Raw genomic sequence first — 23,167 nt, 5'->3', positions numbered from 1 at the left:
TATTTGTCACATACACATGGTTAGCAGATGTTAACGTGAGTGTAGCGAAATGCTTGTGCTTCTAGTTCCGACAATGCAGTAATAACCAACAAGTAATCTAGCTAACAATTCCAAAACTACTACCTTATAGACACAAGTGTAAGGGGACAAAGAATATGTACATAAAGATATATGAATGAGTGATGGTACAGCGCGGCATAGGCAAGATAAAGTAGATGGTATTGAGTGCAGTATATACATATGAGATGAGTATGCTAACAAAGTGGCATAGTTAAAGTGGCTAGTGATACATGTATTACAAAAGATGCAGTAGATGATATAGAGTACAGTATCTACATATACATATGAGATGAATAATGTAGGGTATGTAAACATTATATTAGGTAGCATTGTTTAAAGTGGCTAGTGATACATCATTTCCCATCAATTCCCATTATTAAAGTGGCTGGAGTTGAGTCAGTGTGTTGGCAGCAGCCACTCAATGTTAGTGGTGGCTGATTAACAGTCTGATGGCCTTGAGATAGAAGCTGTTTTTCAGTCTCTCGGTCCCAGCTTTGATGCACCTGTACTGACCTCGCCTTCTGGCGACTTCCTGTGACATCGGGTGGTGTAGGTGTCCTGGAGGGCAGGTAGTTTGCCCCCGGTGAGGCGTTGTGCAGACCTCACTACCCTCTGGAGAGCCTTACGGTTGTGAGTGGAGCAGTTGCCGTACCAGGCGGTGATACAGCCCGACAGGATGCTCTCGATTGTGCATCTGTAGAAGTTTGTGAGTGCTTTTGGTGACAAGCCAAATTTCTTCAGCCTCCTGAGGTTGAAGAGGCGCTGCTGCGCCTTCTTCATGACGCTGTCTGTGTGGGTGGACCAATTCAGTTTGTCTATGATGTGTACGCCGAGGAACTTAAAACTTACTACCCTCTCCACTACTGTCCCATCGATGTGGATAGGGGGGTGTTCCCTCTGCTGTTTCCTGAAGTCCACAATCATCTCCTTCGTTTTGTTGACGTTGAGTGTGAGGTTATTTTCCTGACACCACACTCAGAGGGCCCTCACCTCCTCCTTGTAGGCCGTCTCGTTGTTGTTGGTAATCAAGCCTACCACTGTTGTGTCGTCCACAAACTTGATGATTGAGTTGGAGGCGTGCGTGGCCACGCAGTCGTGGGTGAACAGGGAATACAGGAGAGGGCTCAGAACGCACCCTTTTGGGGCCCCAGTGTTGAGGTTCAGCGGGGTGGAAATGTTGTTGCCTACCCTCACCACCCGGGGGGGGCGGCCAGTCAGGAAGTCCAGTACCCAGTTGCACAGGGCGGGGTCGAGATCCAGGATCTCGAGCTTGATGACGAGCTTGGAGGGCACTATGGTGTTAAATGCTGAGCTGTAGTCGATGAACAGCATTCTCGCATAAGTATTCCTCTTGTCCAGATGGGTTAGGGCAGTGTGCAGTGTGGTTGAGATTGCATCGTCTGTGGACCTATTTGGGCGGTAAGCAAATTGGAGTGGGTCTAGAGTGTCAGGTAGGGTGGAGGTGATATGGTCCTTGACTAGTCTCTCAAAGCACTTCATGATGACGGAAGTGAGTGCTATGGGGCGGTAGTCGTTTAGCTATCTTACCTTAGCTTTCTTGGGAACAGGAACAATGGTGGCCCTCTTGAAGCATGTGGGAACAACAGACTGGGATAGGGATTGATTATGTCCGTAAACACACCAGCCAGTCTGCACATGCTCTGAGGGCGCGGCTGGGGATGCCGTCTGGGCCTGCAGCCTTGCTAGGGTTGACACGTTTAAATGTTTCCTCACGTCGGCTGCAGTGAAGGAGAGTCCGCATGTTTTAGTTGCGGGCCGTGTCAGTGGCACTGTATTGTCCTCAAAGCGGGCAAAAAAGTTATTTAGTCTGCCTGGGAGCAAGACATCCTGGTCCGTGATGGGGCTGGTTTTCTTTTTGTAATCCGTGATTGACTGTAGACCCCGCCACATACCTCGTGTCTGAGCCGTTGAATTGAGATTCTACTTTGTCTCTATACTGACGCTTAGCTTGTTTGATTGCCTTGCAGAGGGAATAGTTACATTTTTTTTTGTATTCGATCATGTTTCCGGTCACCTTGCCCTGATTAAAAGCAGTGGTTTGGGCTTTCAGTTTCACGCGAATGCTGCCATCAATCCACGGTTTCTGGTTTGGGAATGTTTTAATCGTTGCTATGGGAACGACATCTTCAACGCACGTTCTAATGAACTCGCTCACCGAATCAGCGTATTCGTCAATGTTGTTGTCTGACGCAATACGAAACATATCCCAGTCCACGTGATGGAAGCAGTCTTGGAGTGTGGAATCAGATTGGTCGGACCAGCGTTGAACAGACCTCAGCGCGGGAGCTTCTTGTTTTAGTTTCTGTCTATAGGCAGGGATCAACAAAATGGAGTCGTGGTCAGCTTTTCCGAAAGGAAGGCGGGGCAGGGCCTTATATGCGTCGCGGAAGTTAGAATAGCAGTGATCCAAGGTTCTTCCAGCCCTGGTTGCGCAATCAATATGCTGATAAAATTTAGGGAGTCTTGTTTTCAGATTATCCTTGTTAAAATCCCCAGCTATAATGAATGCAGCCTCTGGATAAATGGATTCCAGTTTGCAAAGAGTCAAATAAAGTTCGTTCAGAGCCATCGATGTGTCTGCTTGGGGGGGAATATATACGGCTGTGATTATAATCGAAGAGAATTCCCTTGGTAGATAATGAGGTCGACATTTGATTGTGAGGATTTCTAAATCAGGTGAACAGAAGGACTTGAGTACCTGTATGTTGTTATGATCACACCACGTCACGTTAACCATGAAGCATATGCCCCCGCCCCTCTTCTTACCAGAAAGATGTTTGTTTCTGTCAGCGCGATGCGTGGAGAAACCAGTTTGGCTGCACCGACTCCGATAGAGTCTCTCCAGTGAGCCATGTTTCCGTGAAGCAAAGAACATTACAGTCTCTGATGTCCTTCTGGAATGCTACCCTTGCTCGGATTTCATCAACCTTGTTGTCAAGAGACTGGACATTGGCGAGAAGAATGCTAGGGAGTGGTGCGCGATGTGCCCGTCTCCGGAGTCTGACCAGAAGACCGCTCCGTTTCCCTCTTTTTTCAACGTCTTTGTTTTGGGTCGCAGGCTGGGATCCATTCCGTTGTCCTGGGTGAAAGGCAGAACACAGGATCCGCTTCGCGAAAGTCATATTCTTGGTCGTACTGATGGTGAGTTGACGCTGCTCTTATGTTCAGTAGTTCTTCTCGACTGTATGTAATGAAACCTAAGATGACCTGGGGTACCAATGTAAGAAATAACACGTAAAAAAAACAAAAAAACTGCATAGTTTCCTTGGAACGCGAAGCAAGGCGGCCATCTCTGTCGGCGCCGGAAGTACACTGCTAGCAACAGCAAGATAGCTAAATTGCCATAAATTATTAATGCGTTTCAACCTGTCCCCAAATTAATATAGTTAGTTCAGAGTTTGTTTTGATATTTCAACCTGAGGCTCCTGGTCTCATCTGGTGTGGGTGGACAAAATCAACAGAGGTCTGGTCAGCATGTAAGAGTCTATATTTTGGGTAAATTAAGCTATATATACACATTTTTCAACCATTCTCCATTTTAAAAAAAATGCCATAAGTAAAAGCTTTGATTTCTAGAAAACAGATGGAAAAAATGGGTCTTAGAAATCTTCTACCAGAAAGTCTTAAAAGGTATTACAAATACATAAAAACACAATCATGTTGACGTAAAGACCCCTGCTAACTAATTTTAAAACATACATTTATTTTGAGAAATTGTATACCTTCTGTAAGATATTTTCTTTCTCTCTCATGAATGAGGAGGGAGGATAATGAAAGTCCAATTAGTTTGAATGATTTTACTGATATCAATTTTGGCCAAGACCAAAGAGCTGTCAAAGGACACCAGGTAAAACTCACAATACTGTTACCGAATTGTTAACAGAATTATCCAAAAACTGTAATGGAATTACTGTAACTGAATTGAATACAATGGGAAATCATAACAGCCACAAACCACAGTTGGGTCACCTGATACGGTCCTCCCCGATTAGCTCATAACTGTTTTATTTCTTTCTGATGTCTGGTGGTCAAACCAAGAGTGTTAAAACAGTCCGTCTGGACAACCCCTCCCATCTCTATTTCTCACTATTCAGATAATGTCACTTCTCCCAGCACTTAGTGTATCCTACACATGAGCCACCTCTCTTTCCATTTACTGTAAATAGCATCCTCACCCACTGAGCACGACCAACAGTCCACCCTGGCCTTAACGGTAATGTCCACAGACGGACCGGACTGGACCAAATCTGAACCTATCATATATGTACAATGCCTTCAGAAAGTATTCAAACCCCTAGACTTTTTTCAACGTTTTGTTGTGTTACAGCCTGAATTATAAATGGATTGAAATGAGATCGTAACTGTCCAACTACACAAAATATCCCATAATATCAAAGTGGAATTGTTTTAAAACGTTTTACATATTAGTAAAAAATGAAAATTTAAAATGTTTTGAGTCAATAATTATTCAAGCCCTTTGTTATGAGAAGCCTAGATAAGTTCAGGAGTAAACATTGCTTAACACGTCACATGAGTTCCATGGACTCACTCTGTGTGCAATAATAGTATTTAGCAAGATTGTTGAATGATTACCTCCTCTCTGTACCCCACACATAGAATTATTTCTAAGGTCCCTATGTCAAGCAGTTTTTCAATGTTCCTGAGTGGCCGAGTTACAGTTTTGACTTAAATCTACCTGGAAATCTATGGCAAGACCTGACAATTGTTGTCTAGCAATGATCAACAACCGATTTGATAGAGCTTTAAGAATTTTGAAAAGAAGAACGGGAAAATGTTCAACATTCCAGGTGTGGAAACCTCTCAGATCTGAAATTGCTGCCAAAGGTACTTCTACAAAGTACTGACTCAGGGGTGTGAAAACTTCTGTAAATGAGATTTCTGTATTTCATTTTCAAATAATTAGCTAACATTTCTAAAACATGTTTTCACTTTGTCATTGTTTTTATTTTTTATTAATTGCATTTATGAAAAGCTGAAATGTCTTCAATCAATAAATATTCATCCTGTCCTGCCTATCTAAGATCTTCGAAAGCCAAGTCAACAAACAGATCACGAACCATCTCGAATACCACCGTACCTTCTCCGCTATGCAATCTGGTTTCCGAGCCGGTCACGGGTGCACCTCAGCCACGCTCAAGGTACTAAACGATATCATAACCACCATCGATAAAAGACAGTATTGTGCAGCCGTCTTCATCGACCTGGCCAAGGCTTTCGACTCTGTCAATCACCATATTCTTGTCGGCAGACTCAGGAGCCTCGGTTTTTCTAATGAGTGCCTTGCCTGGTTCACCAACCACTTTGCAGACAGAGTTCAGTGTGTCAAATCAGAGGGCATGTTGTCCGGTCCTCTGGCAGTCTCTATGGGGGTGCCACAGGGTTCAATTCTCGGGCCTACTCTTTTCTCTGTATATATAAATGATGTTGCTCTTGCTGCGGGCGATTCCCTGATCCACCTCTATGCAGATGACACCATTCTGTATACTTTTGGCCCTTGGACACTGTGCTACCTAACCTCCAAACGAGCTTCAACATCATACAATACTCCTTCCGTGGCCTCCAACTGCTCTTAAACGCTAGTAAAACAAAATGCATGCTTTTAAACCGTTCGCTGCCTGCACCCGCACACCCAACTAGCATCACCACCCTGGATGGTTCCGACCTAGAAGATGTGGACATCTTTAAGTACCTAGGTGTCTGGCTAGACTGTAAACAAAATCAAATCTAGAATCTGCTTTCTATTTTGCAACAAAGCCTCCTTCACCCACACCACCAAACTTGCCCTAGCAAAACTGACTATCCTACCGATCCTCGACTTCGGCGATGTCATCTACAAAATGGCTTCCAATACTCTACTCAGCAAACTGGATGCAATTTATCACAGTGCCATCCGATTTGTTACTGAAGAACCTTATACCACCCACCACTGCGACCTGTATGCTCTAGTCGGCTGGCCCTCGCTACATATTAGTCGCCAGACCCACTGGCTCCAGGTCATCTACAAGTCCATGCTAAGTAAAGCTCCGCCTTATCTCAGTTCACTGGTCACAATGGCAACACCCACCCGTAGCACGCGCTCCAGCAGGTGTATCTCAATGATCATCCCTAAAGCCAACAGCTCATTTGGCCACCTTTCCTTCCAGTTCTCTGCTGCCTGTGACTGGAACGAATTGCAAAAATCGCTGAAGTTGGAGACTTTGATCTCCCTCACCAACTTTAAACATCTGCTATCTGAGCAGCTAACCGGTCACTGCAGCTGTATATAGTCCATCGGTAAATAGCACACCCAATTTACCTACCTCCTCCCCATACTGTTTTTATTTATTTACTTTTCTGCTCTTTTGCGAACCAGTATCTCTACCTGCACATGACCATCTGATCATTTATCACTCCAGTGTTAATCTGATCAATTGTAATTATTCACCTACCTCCTCAGGCCTTTTGCACACACATATATATATATATAGACTCCTTTTTTATTTTTGTATGTATGTATATAGACTCCTTTTTTATATAGACTCCTTTTTTATTTTTTTCTGTGTTATTGACTTGTTTATTGTTTACTCCATGTGTAACTCTGTGTTGCTGTCTGTTCACACTGCTATGCTTTATCTTGGCCAGGTCGCAGTTGTAAATGAGAACTTGTTCTCAACTAGCCTACCTGGTTAAATAAAGGTGAAATAAATAAATAAAATTCAACCCCTTTGAAATGGCAAGCCTAAATAAGTTCAGGGGTAAAAATGTGCTAGTCACATAATAGGTTGTATGGACTCACTCTGTGTGCAATTACAGTGTTTAATGTGATTTTTTAATGACTACCTCATCTCTGTGCCTCACACAGTGATCTGTAAGGTCTCTCAGTCAATCAGTGAATTTCAAACACAAACTCAACAACAAAGACCAGGGAGGTTTTCCATTGACTCGCAAAGAAGGGCACCTATTGGTAGATAAAACATTTTGTAAAAACATCTGCTTCAGTGTCTTTTCCAACAGCCAAATATACACTGGAGTTGCTTATCAAAATGACATTAAATGTTCCTGAGTGGCCTAATTACAGTTTTCACTTAAAATCGTCGACAGGCCTTGAAGAATAAAATAAATAATAAAGTGCAAATATTGTACAATTCAGGTGTGCAAAGTTCTTAGAGACTTACCCAGAAAGACTTACAGCTGTAATTGCTGCCAAAGGTGATTCTAATATCTATCGACTCAGGGGGTTAAATACTTATCTAATCAAAATATATTAGTGTTTCATTTTCTTTTTCTTTTTTTCACTGATAATATTTTGTGTAGATCGTTGATATCCTTGATGTGTAAATTAGATACCTTTTTCTGTATTTCATTATCAATACATTTGCAAACATTTCTGAAAACATGTTTTCACTTTGTCATGACATATATATTTTTTCATCCATTTTGAATTTAGGCTGTAACACAACCAAAATGTGACCCGTTTCCAGTGGAGTAAAGTACTGAAGTAGTTTTTCGGGGTATCTGTACTTTACTATTTATATTTTCAACTACTTTTACTTCACTAAAGTACTCATTACATTTTGAATGCTTAGCAGGACAGGAAAATGGTCCAATTCACACACTTATCAACAGAACCTCCCTGTTCATCCCTACTGCCTCTGATCTGGCAGACCCACTAAACACACACACTTCGTTTGTAAATTATGTCTGAATGTTGGAGTGTGCCCCTGGCTATCCATAAATAAAAAATAAAAACAAATATGGTGCCGTCTGGTTTGCTTAATAAGGAATTTGAAATTATTTATACTTTTGACACTTAAGTGTATTTTAAACCAAATACTTTTAGACTTTTTCGAATTTTACTGGGTGACTTTTACATGAGTAAAAGTAAAGTTGTCTTCATAGAAAATGACAAGTATGACATTAGGGTATTTTTCCACCACTGCCCATTTCAGGAAGCTTGGTGTATGTCGTACTTCACAGTAGAGGCATCTGAACACAAAAATGATACATTTCTTATGTGATTTTTGACGGATATGCCTTATGGAACATGTTAACTTTCATGTGCCTTAATAACAAACGTGTTTGCCATCTGTAAATACGAATAACATTGTTAAATTCCGAGCCTAGATGGTTTAGCCACGAAAAAAGACAGAAACCTCCATGCTAGCCATGACTGGCTGAGATAATGGATGGGCTGGACATGCCGAGAGATGAGTTCAGATTGGTCTGCCATGTAGCATGCTTCTGTCTATAACATGAGCTGGTCAGTATGTGTATAATAATCCTTGCTACTGCGGCTTTTTTGAAAGATATCATGGAGAACTGCAAAAGTGTTTATACTGCTCTCAACATCGCTGCCCTGAATTTAACAGGCGCTATCAACAAAGATCAACAAAACATTTTTCATTGAACCAGACATTGTTGTTGTCACGGAAGAAGTTGACTGAGTTTTGAAAGCAGTGGAATCCCCAGTGGAAGCAGAGTATGATTGCAAATGTGGAGGGAGAAAAAAAAATAGATCCCAGAAGGCTGTTGTATAAAACACTTGTCTTCAGATTACAACTTCAAACTAAGGGCAGCCATGGCATTCATGGTGGAGAGGGAGAAGCGTTCATCCACGTATACAGGCAAGAGCGTTTAGCTAGCTACATTTTAAGATATTACATGTTTCTAATTTTGTCAGAAAGTTATTTTCATTGCATCTTAAAGCATACTGTTAGCTATCTAGCTAATGTTAGCTGTCTGGCTTGCTAGCTAATGTTATGTGCATGATATAGCATTTTCTAGCTCTGAGTCTCTACTTATATCCAATGTAAAAAATAATAATAATAAACGCTACATCTGACCGAATCGAGGTGGTGGGTCACAAAAGTGTAAAAAGGTCAAGGGGTATGAATACTTTCTGAAGGCACTGTATGTTTCACAAGCTTGGACAGTACAGATAAGTACAGTGAGTAAAGCACAGTAGAGTACAGTCCAATAGAATAGTACAGTATAATGCAGTACAGCACAACACAGTAAAGGAAAATAGATTGTACTCTACTGAACTCCACCCTACTGTGATGTCCAATCTTGTGAAATATGAGGAGAATGACATTCATATCCATAATTATGCATTTTTGTGTAATAAAGATACGTTGCTTCAAGAAGGTGTAGCCTTATTTCGTATAAGGCTACACCTGACTGAACATACTCTCCTGCAACTCGCCTCACCCAATGTGGTACGGATCTGCTATTTTTTTTATACTTTAGAACCGGAACCCCCATAAGAAGCTAACTAGCTACTAGCTAGTAGTCAGTCAGTCACTGCTAGCGGTCATCACTGTTACCTCTGACATCAGCCAGCCTCAGCCCGGTCAATTCCTGCCAGTCTGCACAGCGCGATATCAACCCAGAGCATATCGGACTGCTTTATCTATACCACATCTCCGGATTCTTACCGCAAGCTCTGAACCTTTACACCGGATCATCACAGCTAGCTAGCTGCTATCCGAGATGCTACTCCTGGCTAACGTCTCTGTCCCGAAGCAAGCACCAGTTAGCCTGGAGCTAGCCTGGAGCTAGGTCCATCTCCCGGCTAGCCGAAGAGGTCAATCAGCCAATTCTTGGATTAAAATATTGCCCTGGACCCCTTACTGCCGACACGGAGCCCCGCCGATACATCACGACTGGTCTGCCAACACAACCGTCCGAGGTGGTTTCAACAGGTTTTTCCATTGCGATGTCCCCAGAGGCCCATCTGCTAGCCCCAGCCCGCTAGCTGTCTGAATCGCCGTGTCTCCAGCTCGCCTAGCGTAGTAGTGACAAGTGAATTGGCTCCCTGACTCATGTATTTCCAGTCACTGGACCCTATTATCACTCAGCTACACATGCCTCTCCCTAAAGTCAATATGCCTCGTCTATTGTTGTTTTGGTTAGTGATTGTCTTATTTCAATGTAGAGCCTCCATCCCTGCTCAATATGCTATAGCTATCCCTTTTGTTCCAGCCTCCACACATGCGGTAGCCTCACCTGGTGCCTCTAGAGACAAAACCTCTCTCATCGTCACTCAATACCTAGGTTTACGTCCACTGTACTCCCATCCTATCCTACGCTTGTCTGTACATTATGCCTTGAATCTATTCTTCCTCACCCAGAAATCTGTTCCTTTTATTCTCTGTTCCGTAGGCACTAGACGACCAGTTCTTATAGCCTTTAGCCATGCCTTTATCCTACTCCTCCTCTGTTTCTCTGGTGATTTAGAGGTTAACCCAGGCCCTGTAGCCCCCAGCACCACTCGCATTCCCCAGGCGCTCTCATTTGTTGACTAAAAGCCTTGCTTTTATGCATGTTAACATTAGAAGCCTCCTCCCTATGTTTTATTAACTGCTTTAGCACACTCCGCCATCCTGGATGTCCTAGCCGTGTCTGAATCCTGGCTCAGGAAGGCCACCAAAGATCCTGAAATTTCCATCCCTAACTATAACATTTTTCGACAAGATAGAACTGCCAAAGGGGGCAGAGTTGCAATCTACTGTAGAGATAGCCTGCAGAGTTCTGTCATAATAGCCAGGTCTGTACCCAAACAATTTGAGAATCTACTTTTAAAAATCCACCTTTCCAGAAACAAGTCTCTCCCCGCTGCCACTTGTTATAGACCCCCTTCAGCTGCCAGCTGTGCCCTGGACACCATATGTGAATTGATTGCCCCCCCATCTATCTCCAGAGTTCGTACTGTTAGGTAACCTAAACTGGGACATGCTTAACTTCTTGCTCCTACCTGACACGCAGACGTCCCATCTAGACATCTGGAAATGCAAATGCACTACGCTAAATGCTAATAGCACTCGTTAAAACTCAAATGTTCATTAAAATACACATGCAGGGTATTGAATTAAACCTACACTCGTTGTGAATCCAGGCAACAAGTCAGATTTTTAAAATGCTTTTTGGCGAAAGCATGAGAAGCTATTATCTGATAGCATGTAACACCCCAAAAGACCCGCAGGGGACATAAACAAAATAATTAGCATAGTCGGCGCTACACAAACCGCACAAATAAAATATAAAACATTCATTACCTTTGACCATCTTCTTTGTTGGCACTCCTAGATGTCCCATAAACATCACTATTGGTTCTTTTTTCGATTAAATCGGTCCATATATAGCCTAGATATCGATCTATGAAGACTGTGTGATAAACGGAAAAAAATAGCGTCTTATAACATAACGTCATTTTTTTAATTAAAAAGTCGACGATAAACTTTCACAAAACACTTCAAAATACTTTTGTAATGCAACTTTAGGTATTAGTAAACGTTAATAAGCGATCAAATTAATCACGAGACGAAGTGTATTCTATAGGTGTCCGTCTGAAAATACTGTCCGGCTAAATCTCAACCAAAATATCCGGTCGGAGACAGGAAGAAATGCGCCGCCTTGCGTCTGTTTGACCAAGAAACTATATATATATATATATATAAACAAAGCCTAAGCAAATGACAAGACTCTAGACAACGTGTGGAAGCTGTAGGTATTGCAACCTCAGCCCCATTAAATGTGGTTCACCTTTATCAATGGGTTCAAGTCGCGCATGGATATTTTTTTCCATTTTCAGTGATCAGATTTTCCTGCACTTTTCGATGAAACGCACGTTCTGTTATAGTCACAGCCGTGATTTAACCAGTTTTATAAACGTCTGAGTGTTTTCTATCCACACATACTAATCATATGTATATACTATATTCCTGGCCTGAGTATCAGGGCACTGAAATGTTGCGCGATTTTTAACAGAATGTTCGAAAAAGTAGGGGGTAGGAGTAACAGGTTAACACTCCAGCAGGTATATCTCACTAGTCATCCCAAGGCCAATTCCTCCTTTGGCCGCCTCTCCTTCCAGTTCTCTGTTACCAATGACTGGAACAAACTGCAAAAATCATTGAAGCTGAAGACTCATATCTCCCTCACTAACTTTAAGCACCAGCTGTCAGAGCAGCTCACAGATTACTGCACATGTACATAGCCCATTTGCAAATAGCCCATCCAACTACCTCATCCCCATACTGTATTTATTTATTTTACTCCTTTGCACCCCAGTATCTATACTTGCACAATCATCTTCTGCACATCAATCACTCCAGTGTATAATTAGTATAATGCAATTACTTCATCACCATGGCCTATTTATTGTCTTACCTCCCTTATCTCACCTCATTTGCACACACTGTATATAGATTTTCTTCAACTGTATTATTGACTATGTTTTGTTTATTCCATTTGTAACTCTGTGTTGTTGTTTTGTGTCGAACTGCTTTTCTTTATTATTGGCCAAGTCACAGTTGTAAATGAGAACTTGTTCTCAACTAGCCTATCTGGTTAAATAAAGGTGAAATAAATCATGAATAAATACCAAAGTTTGCATCTGCACAGACTCTTCCACTAAATTAGTTTTTGTACATTTTTCAGTGGAAATTGTTTCTTGAAACAATGTCAGAGTTAACAGTGATGACCGCTAGCAGTGGCTGACTGACTACATGTATTATTTTTGTTGGCATGCAAGTGAAAAAACGGAGTCAAGTAGTAATTCCGTTAACGTGGAATTGCCACCAACCGAACTCTGTACAGCCTTAACTAAAGGGACAAGTCCAGAAGATGACCAGACATAGTTTCATATCCTGGTCTCGGATCTTGTATGTGTTTTAGTCAACTACTCTGACCATTGTTGTCATTAATATCATTATGATGAATGTCATTGTCAACTACTATGTCACACATGGCAGTATCGTGCTCCTATAGCGTACGTGTTTGGTGTTTTATTCACAATGAAACTAACAGTTGTAAACTCATGTACACATTATATGATATATTTCTACTCAGCATCCCCGTCCAATATATCAACAGCACCCTGACATACTATGCTGCTGTAGATAACCAACTGCCGCTTTTGTGATAATGAATTTTTTTAAATACTTTAGAATTCAGCTCGCTTTTCACTTTCTATGTTTCTGCAATTAAAGAACATTTGCTGCAATCCTTCCCCTGTCCATCTCAAGTATTTGTATAGAACAGATTTAGGTATTATCAATAAATAACTCAACATTCTCTCCACAGATGTCAATGTCTTCAGTATGACCTTCAAACTATTTGTCCAGTTAAGCTATACACTCCATAGAGGTACTTAATTTAAAACCAGACAAATCTCTGCGTGCACGCAGACAGAGAGACTCAGAGAGACACACAGACTCCTTAGACCTTGAGACTGGAGGTACACGGGTGAATGTAGAGAGGGTCCTCCACTTAGGCCCACCTGTCTGTCTGCTGTCAATCCCTCTGGGTATGAGTCAGACTGGACAGAATGCATACACCATTACCTAACCTATTCCCTCTCACTGCTAAACTCGGGCCCCATGCAGCAGAAAACCGACAGATCAATACCCACAACATCAGTGCCATGATAAATACCCACATCATCACCTCCGGGATCACCACCCACAACATCACCTCCGGGATCACCACCCACAACATCACCTCCGGGATCACAACCCACAACATCACCTCCGGGATCACAACCCACAACATCACCTCCGGGATCACCACCCACAACATCACCTCCGGGATCACCACCCACAACATCACCTCCGGGATCACCACCCACAACATCACCTCCGGGATCACCACCCACAACATCACCTCCGGGATCACCACCCACAACATCACCTCCGGGATCACCAGCCACAACATCACCTCCGGGATCACCAGCCACAACATCACCTCCGGGATCACAGCCACAACATCACCTCCGGGATCAACAGCCACAACATCACCTCCGGGATCACCTCCGGGATCAACACCCACATCATCACCGCCAGGATCCACACCCACATCATCACCGCCAGGATCAACACCCACACCATCACCGCCAGGATCAACACCCACATCATCACCGCCAGGATCAACACCCACATCATCACCGCCAGGATCAACACCCACATCATCACCGCCAGGATCAACACCCACATCATCACCGCCAGGATCAACACCCACATCATCCCCGTCAGGATTAACACCCACATCATCCCCGTCAGGATTAACACCTACAACATCACAGATTGAAATTCTGAACTTGCTCTGCCATCAAAGATTCACTTATCTTCAGTGAGATCGTAATTTTCTCACTATCAGAGATAAAAGTGGCTTAATGATTATATCAATACAGGGATATATTGCATACATTTCATAGATAATGTTCATGTGCATTGGTGCCATGAAAAGAAGTTGCCATGAAAAGAGGTAAATGAGGACATGTCTGTTTTCAGGTCACAAAATGAACACAGGGCGAACGTGTTAAGGCTAAATTGTAATTATTTTTGCCTGTATGGCCTATTTAAATAAAAGTGAAATAAAAATAAAATAATTAAATTGTGCATCTAAGGATTCTCAGCTCTTGCTGACCCAAAAAAGTGACAGTGTGACTGTTAATGCAAACATTATGACAGAGCATGGTTGTGTTGCCTTCTAAAGAGACAAGAGAATCGAAATCCCATAGACATATTCGAATTACAAATACTCATAGGGTGCACCCAGATGCAGGAGTCGCTATGAATGGGATTATCACTTCCACTTATTCTATGGCTATGTGTGCAAGAGTATTCTAGAGTGTTCAAGAACTCTGCTGGTGATTCTCTCAGCAGAGTAACTGTTTGATAACTATGGGTTTGTGTGAGGAAGACATTTAAGATTAGAAGAGCTACTCCCATCACATCTTAGAATGCTGTTGGTTATGTCTGCTGTTGGCTTCACTGCAATTTAGACAATAGGGGGGTAAAAGCATTTGTGTTATGCAGACAGCTGTTTGAAAGGAAATTAAAAGGAGGCAACAACAAAAAGTTTCAAAGATTAGCCTCCTGCTGAAAGTGAAAGGTTATTTTGTGTAGCCTACCTGGGCATCAAGAAAAATGACATGATTGATGTTCTAAGGCGATTAATTAAGAAGTTGGAATGCAATTTTTCCAACTCTGCTCTTTTCAGCATCTGTTCATAATCTGATTTCAAAGGATGTTTGGGAAGTGTGTTAAGTAGACGTGACACCAATTGAAAATAGGGTACCTAAAGTATCCTTTATTTAGGCTACCTAAAATATATCCCTCCCTTTTAAAAACAATGTCATTCTTTTTACTGACCTTGTCTTAATTTCTTTCCCCAATTTCCTTCCCTCGTTTCAATTTCCTTCCCTCTTTTCAATTTCCTTCCCTCTTTTCAATTTCCTTCCCTCTTTTCAATTTCCTTCCCTCTTTTCAATTTCCTTCCCTCTTTTCAATTTCCTTCCCTCTTTTCAATTTCCTTCCCTCTTTTCAATTTCCTTCCCTCTTTTCAATTTCCTTCCCTCTTTTCAATTTCCTTCCCCCTTTTCAATTTCCTTCCCTCTCTTCAATTTCCTTCCCTTGTTTCAATTTCCTTCCCACTGTTGTTCTGTGTCAAATTACACTAGTTAGTAAAAAACATGACATCAATACCATTTAGGTGGTTGATTTGTTATGAATTTAGACCACTTGGTCTGTACTCCATCAAATATGTCATGTGCAATAATGTTTTACAACCAAGCATGATGACCAAGCCCCCTGAACAACAGTTGCCATCAAGCTTGACTCATTAGACTATGAAAAATGATTGCACAGACCACACTTTACTATCAGTTTGCAGTCCAAATAAACCACTTCATCCATCAAGTTGTTGGACTATTTGTTCAGCACTTTGAGTGAGTGAGTGAGTGAGTGAGTGAGTGAGTGAGTGAGTGAGTGAGTGAGTGAGTGAGTGAGTGAGTGAGTGAGTGAGTGAGTGAGTGAGTGAGTGAGTGAGTGAGTGAGTGAGTGAGTGAGTGAGAAATCATAAAAAGCTCACTGCAGCAGCTAAATACCTGCCGCACCATGGGGGTCAAACACCAGGGTCGAGAGTAGCTGTTTGAGTTGGACCGCAGAGAGAAGGAAAAGCAGCCTACAAGTGCTCTGCATATGTGGGAACTCCTTCAAGACTGTTGGAAAAGCATTCCAGGTGAAACTGGTTGAGAGAACGCCAAGCGTGTGCAAAGCTGTCATCAAGGCAAAGGGTGGCTACTTTGAAGAATCTCGAATATAAAATATATTTTGATTTGTTTAACACTTTTTTGATTACTACATGATTCCATATGTGTTATTTCATAGTTTTGACATCTTCACTATTATTCTACAATGTAGAAAATAGTAAAAATAAAGAAAAACCCTTGAATAAGTAATGTGTGGCCAAACCTTTGACTGATACTGGATGTATTTTTTATTTTACCTTTATTTAACCAGGCAAGTCAGTTAAGAACAAATTCTTATTTTCAATGACGGCGTAGGAACAGTGGGTTAACTGCCTGTTCAGGGGCAGAACGACAGATTTGTACCTTGTCAGATCGGGGGTTTGAACTCGCAACCTTCCGGTTACTAGTCCAATGCTCTAACCACTAGGCTACCCTGCGGCTCCATCCATCCATGCATGCATGCATGTATATATATTGTACTGCTCTAGGGATATAATTGTTGTTTGCACTATTATGTATTGATAGTAATGCGCACTGCAGAGAACACCAGAAGAAGAAGTATCACAGTGAATTAATGTAATGTTTGTTTGTTTAAATTAATCCCATAAGGGATGGGTTGACAACTGGCGATTTGACACGAAAATACAATGTAATTCATTAATTCATTAAAATTTTATTCAGACACTCGAGACAGATGGTTGAGAATCCTAAAGGTTGAAGCCGACAGTTTATGATTACACACAAACAATTACATCCCCAGCAGCCTGGATCTCTCCTCTCCTCCCGCTCAACTCAACTGGTTTATTATTCACGGACCTCAAGAGAACTCACAACACACACTTGCTCTCGCACGCACGTACACACACAGCATCAACAACTTCAACATACCTATAAGCCAAGTGGGTGCTACACATTTGTCGAGAATAAATGGAGTTTTCCCCCAATATAATGTAACCTAAAGCGCTTTGAGTACCTGGCGGAATAAGCCAATGTAAATGTCCTTGTAAAAGACTGTTGTTCCAGAGTCACACTGGACTCACATCTTCGACCCTGCTGATACCCCTTTTACTGCCTTAACTTATAAAATATGCTTCTTGCATTGAAAACAGACAGCTCTCCAGCTAGGTCTCCTCTGCACTACATAGCGTGATAAATCTCAACAGGTGCCTTGGATTAATTGAAAAGAGAAGTACTGTACATTGAAAGTGTCTAATGGAATATAGGAAAGTGCTTCTCTCTCCCAGCACATGAATCCATCCCAGAGCCTGAGCACCCAGCTGCTGAGTCAGACTTTCCATTCCTTCTCACAACGAAGAGGGTTTATATCTCCACACAGACAACGGGGGGAGGGGGGGGCTGGAGGGGTGGGGTAGTGGTATATATCTCCACAGGGCAGAGGGTGGGGGTTGGTGGTTTATATCTCCACAGAGCAGAGGGTGGGGGCTGGTGGTTTATACCTCCACAGGGCAGAGGGTGGGGGTTGGTGGTTTATATCTCCACAGAGCAGAGGGTGGGGGTAGTGGTTTATATCTCCACAAAGCAGAGGGTGGGGGGCTGGTGGTTTATATCTCCACAGAGATGAGGGTCGGGGGTAGTGGTTTATATCTCCACAAAGCAGAGGGTGGGGGGCTGGTGGTTTATATCTCCACAGAGATGAGGGTGGGGGGTAGTGGTTTATATCTCCACAGAGCAGAGGGTGGGGGGCTGGTGGTTTATATCTCCACAAAGCAGAGGGTGGGGGGCTGGTGGTTTATATCTCCACAGAGATGAGGGTCGGGGGTAGTGGTTTAGATCTCCACAGAGACAGGTGGAGGGGGCTGGTGGTTTACATCTCTACAGAGCAGAGCATGGGGGGGAGTTATATCTCAAAAGGCTAAAATGCTGAGTCTCTGGCGATTCATGTCAGCCATCATAAGTTTGGTGATGGGGGTGACAGCCAGTTTATAGCCAGTCTGGGGCTGGAGGATGATCAATGTGCTCAGGGCAAGCTGCCATAAACGACCCAGAGAGCAGTAATGTCACCACACAAAGCCCCAACCCAGTCTGCATCACACTGATGGAGAGAGAGGCCAGACAACAGAAACAGTACCCAAACGCTTTTGCACAGTGCCCCCCTCCATTAAGGTCTCTTGAAGTGGCGCAGTAGTCGAAGGCATTGCATCTCAGTGCAAGAGGCATCACTACAGTCCCTGGTTCAATTCCAGGCTGTAACGGACTTGCCTAGTTAAATAAAGGTTCAACTAAAACATTTACAAAATACTTTCATTACTTTTTTTCCTTTTACAAAAATTATGGTTTTTAAAATAATTGTCGTGACCAGCAATGTTTCTAAGGACAACCCAGTCTTAAGCCACAACCCCAGCAGGACTGGCTGAGAGCCACCATGTGGTAATCACTGGACTGGACCACATAACATTGTGACCCCCAAAAGTGGATATAATACCGGCAGACTGAGCCAACTTGTATCATCTAGACTTTCCATCAGGCCATCCAAATGAGGCAGTAGTCATATTACTGGTTTCTCATTGTCTACCACAAATCTTTCTCTCTTTGTTTCTCTATTCAATTCAGCAGACTTTATTGGCATGGCCAGTTAAATAACTTACATTGTCAAAATACACGTATAACAACAGTAGTGGGACTAACAGCAATAAGACATCAACAATAATAATAGTAGCAGTAGTATTAGTGGAAATGGTATTACTATTAACAGCAACAACAATAGCTCTCCCTCTGTGCTGTTAAGACACAGAGCAGTACCATAGACAGGGGAGAGGAAAGGGGGCTGGAGTGCAGGGACATGGCACATACCTCTACGATGGTGACTTTGGCTGCCTTGCACATGGGCTGGTTGAAGTTCCTAGCTGTTTTCCTAGACACACACACAGAGAGACAGAGAGACGACCTTAGCTCACAATAGTGCTGCACGGTACGGTATACAAAACCTCTGTACTTTATCAATACTCGAACATGAAAAACCTTTCAGCACGATCATTTTTGATACATTCGGTACTTCTGTCAAATGTGTCACGTCATATAAGGATTTAGAGGATGGAGTCTGTCTAGTAATTTGTCTGAATCTCCTCAAGGGGGCAGTAATAAACTAGCAAAATTACTAGCGCTTGCAGCTGACACAGCAGGCCCCTTTTGAGAAGCAAGCAGAAACTTCCTACCTCCACGCCAGCAACTTGTTGATAAAACTGGCTGTAGAAGCCAACAATGGGAATACTTTGATTACAGAGCAGACGAGGACCAGCCCAACAAAACCAATTTAGCAAAATGTGTTCCAAAATAGTGCAGTGCAAGGGAGGCTTAGTTCCAAAATAACATGAAGAAGCCATTTTATGACATTTGCATTGTAACATTGTCATTATTCTACTAAATTTGAAAAATGAAAAAATTGTAACAATGACGAACATACACTGAGTGTACAAAACATTAGGAACACCTAATGTGCTCTTTCCATGACAGACTTACCAGGTGAAAGATATGATCCCTTATTGTTGTCACTTGTTAAATCCACTTCAATCAGTGTAGACAAAGGTGAGAAGACAGGTTAAATAAGGATGTTTAAGCCTTGAGACATTTGAGAGCTGGATTGTGTATGTGCGCCATTTAGAGGGTGAATGGGCAAGATAAAAATTGTAAGTGCCTTTGAACGGGGTACGGTAGTAGGTGCAACGCTGCTGGATTTTACACACAACAGTTCTGTGTGTATAAAGAATGGTCCACCACCCAAAGGACATCCAGACAACTTGACACAACTGTGGGAAACATAGAATGCTTTTGCATTACTGTGGAATGCTTTTGACACCTTGTAGAGTCCTTGCCCTGTCGAATTGAGGCTGTTCTGAGGGGAAAAAGTGGGGGTGCAGCTCAATATAAGGAGGGTGTTCCTAATGTTTTGTACACTCAGTGTAGACAATTCAGAAAGGCACTTCAACGTGTTTGTATGTCATTTTGGAACTAAACTATTCATTTATTTAATTAAAATGATTTAGCTGTAATGAATCATAGGTCTAATGAATGCCATTTGACCCAATATTAGGACCATAGATGAGCAAATTAACCACAATATGTATCAAATTACATTTTAAAACAGTTTTGTCTGCTCAGTCTCTGACATGGTTTTGCATAAGGAACATTTTAGGTATTCTTCTGCTATTTGATATGGTGTTTTATTTTTACAGTAAATTGAATATAGAATATATTTTATTTGTTCTACCAGTTAACAACATGTTAAAAAAAAATAAAGCTCAATAGTTATTCTGTGACTTTAGCTAATACGCATTTTTTTGTTGCTGTGGTATCATTTCGGTACCGAGTATCGTTTTGGTATCATGATACTAAACCTGGTATCAGTAGAAGTCAAAAATCAGGTTTCGTCCCAACACTCGCTCACAATTGATGGATTCTGGGTTCTGACTTCTAAAATGGGAAATAGGGTTAATTATCAGGTATCCTACTGAAATATTGGGTGCAATGGTTTAGAGGGTAGGAGGAAGGTATATGGCTTGGAATGTACTGAGTGTAGGGAAAACGATCACGTGGCAGGCATTGATAAGGGGAGAGAGACGTGGATTATTGATGAAGGGGGTTGAGGTCAGGTTGGTCACGTTAAAGGAGAAGGAAAGGTTAATTGCCTGCGTCACTTAATTTCCTGCCTAGCAACAGAGATGTAGTGTATGGAGAGAAGGAGGAGATTCCACCCCAAATTGGGGTACAAATACCACCACGATTGGAAAATGTGTTTTGGTCGGTTCAGCTGTTCGACCCTCTGGATGAATAAACTTGGTTTGAGCTCTCTTAGTGTCCGTCAAGTTATTTTTCTGATAATTAGAATCTAACACAATCATTCATCTCAAATAAAATTGCATTTGTCACATGCTGCGAATATAACAGGTGTAAACCTTACAGTGAAATGCATACTTATAAGCAACAGGCTACAAGGGAGCAATACAACAGTGACAGCATTAACATAGAGCAATCATGCCATGTTCTCTTTTTCAAATAAGCAACCATTGTTTCAACACTGCCAGTCTTTGCCTGTGAAGTCAAAGGGGATTGTTAGTTGGAAAGCAAATACTGCACCCCTGTGGTGACAAATTGAATTGCATTTACTAGGACATTTTCAGTGTACAGGAGTGTAATTATTCACAGGTTTGAATGCAAGGTTGTAAACAAAACAAACAACAATATGGGTCCGTTTTCATATGTGGACAGAGTGAATGTTCTTCTCACATCCTGACAGACAAGCGAATTAAGAAAAAAGGCAATTTCAGTCAGACCTAATTTTGATTTGTTTTTTTGTTTTCTGGAGAATGTTCAAACTCTATTGACTGTCTATTGTCAATATCTTAATTCAGTCACTGAGCTTAAAGGCTTGTATCTCCTACCATCAATCAATCTGGCACAGAGCCAAGCGACCTGCAGGCCCGACTGCTGCTTATTGTGGTAACATCACAAAGTGATTAGAAAGGGTTCAACCTGACCTGGCGAAAGCAGTGATCTAAATCACAGTGACTTGGGTAAATGTGTGTTAAATGTTTATTCCCACAACACTATTATCATGGCTAATAGCCGTAATGATGCACCCTGTCTCTTCAGCAGCATTACAGTCTTAGCGATAGCAGATTTTCTAAGGGGTACATGAGCTCCTGAGGTCATAATAAATGGCACCCTATGCTTTTTGCAGGGATTCAAGGAGTAGGATGGAGTAAGCTGCCCTGATATCAGGTCATTTTCAGATTTACAGACACAGGTGAATGTAATGGTAGCTACCTGAAGACGATGTTCCCGGCCTTGTCAGCCTTCCAGGCCTTGACCAGAGCAAAGTCTCCAGTGATGGCCTTCTCCATGATGTAATGCCTGCCATTAAACTCCCGCACCTGCCGAACAATGACATAGCAAGCCATTCAAGAGACAGGACCAGAAGACAGCTGGATATGACAGCACGTCGTGTGTGGTTGTAAAGCTAACGGTGTGCCATTTCAGTATGTGTTAATAATAGCGGTCAGAGATGGAGGCGTGTCTTTGTGTCACACGGTGGTGAATGTCAAGAATCAAAAATCCCACGTTAACATATGTAGCTTAAGAAACAAGGTTCATTAAATCAATAATTTGCTAGATGACATTCATATTCTGACAAACTCTGAAACTCACTTAGATAATACCTTTGATGATACAGTGTTAGCAATACATGGTTATAAGACCTACAGAAAAGCCAACGGTGGAGGTGTGGCTGTTTACATTCAGCACCAGCACAAGCTTTGAGAGGATCTAATGTTAAATACTGTTGAAGTAATATGGCTACAGGTTCATCTGCCTCACCTAAAGCCCATTCTTGTGAGAAGCTGCTATAGACCACCAAGTGCAAACTGTCAGTATTTGGATAACATGTGTGAAATGATTGATAATGTATGTGATCTCAATAAAGAGGTATATTTTCTTTGTGATTTAAATATTGACTGGCTTTCATCAGGCTGCCCACTCAAGAAAAAGCTTCAAACTGTGACTAGTGCATGCAACCTGGTTCAGGTTATCCACCAACCTACCAGGGTAGTTACAAACAGCACAGGAATGAAGTCATCAACATTTATTGATCACATCTTTCCTAATGCTGCAGAAATTTGTTTGAAAGCAGTATACAAATCCATCGGATGTAGTGATCACAATAGTAGCCATATTTGCAAACGTACTGCAAATGAAGAAATTATGTGACTAAACCAAATAAAAAGAAACTACACTATGAAACAAAGATAAATTACATAAAGAATGATAGTAAAAACCTTTGCAGCACCTTAAAGGAAATTTTGGGCAAAAAGGCAAACTCCGCTCCATCATTCATTGAATCAGATGGCTTATTCATCACAAAACCCACTGATATTGCCAACTACTTTAATGATTTTTTTCATTGGTAAAATTCGCAAATGCGGGCATGACAAAACCCATCCAAGAATATCTGACCAAATTATGAAAGACAAGCATTGTAATTTTGAATTCCGTAAAGTAAGTGTGGAAGAGGAGAAAACATTGTTGTCTATTAACAACTGA

At 41.9% G+C, this 23,167-nt stretch overlaps 1 protein-coding gene across 1 annotated transcript in view; it reads right to left on the bottom strand.

Moving 5' to 3' along the window:
• The window catches only part of LOC124036565 (succinyl-CoA:3-ketoacid coenzyme A transferase 1, mitochondrial-like), a 126,181-nt gene that overhangs the window by 87,600 nt on the left and 15,414 nt on the right, over positions 1–23,167 (bottom strand). Inside the window, exons 6-7 of the mRNA XM_046351286.1 lie at positions 21,896–22,002; positions 18,926–18,986 (exon numbers count right to left, since the gene is read on the bottom strand). Coding sequence (XP_046207242.1) covers positions 18,926–18,986; positions 21,896–22,002 — 168 coding nt within the window. The remainder of the gene's footprint in view (positions 1–18,925; positions 18,987–21,895; positions 22,003–23,167) is intronic.

Source organism: Oncorhynchus gorbuscha, linkage group LG05 (genome assembly GCF_021184085.1).
Source record: "Oncorhynchus gorbuscha isolate QuinsamMale2020 ecotype Even-year linkage group LG05, OgorEven_v1.0, whole genome shotgun sequence".
Classification (NCBI taxonomy): Eukaryota; Metazoa; Chordata; class Actinopteri; order Salmoniformes; family Salmonidae; genus Oncorhynchus; species Oncorhynchus gorbuscha.
The sequence above is the reverse complement of the archived record's forward strand: the minus strand, read 5'-3'. Positions and strand labels throughout refer to the sequence as shown.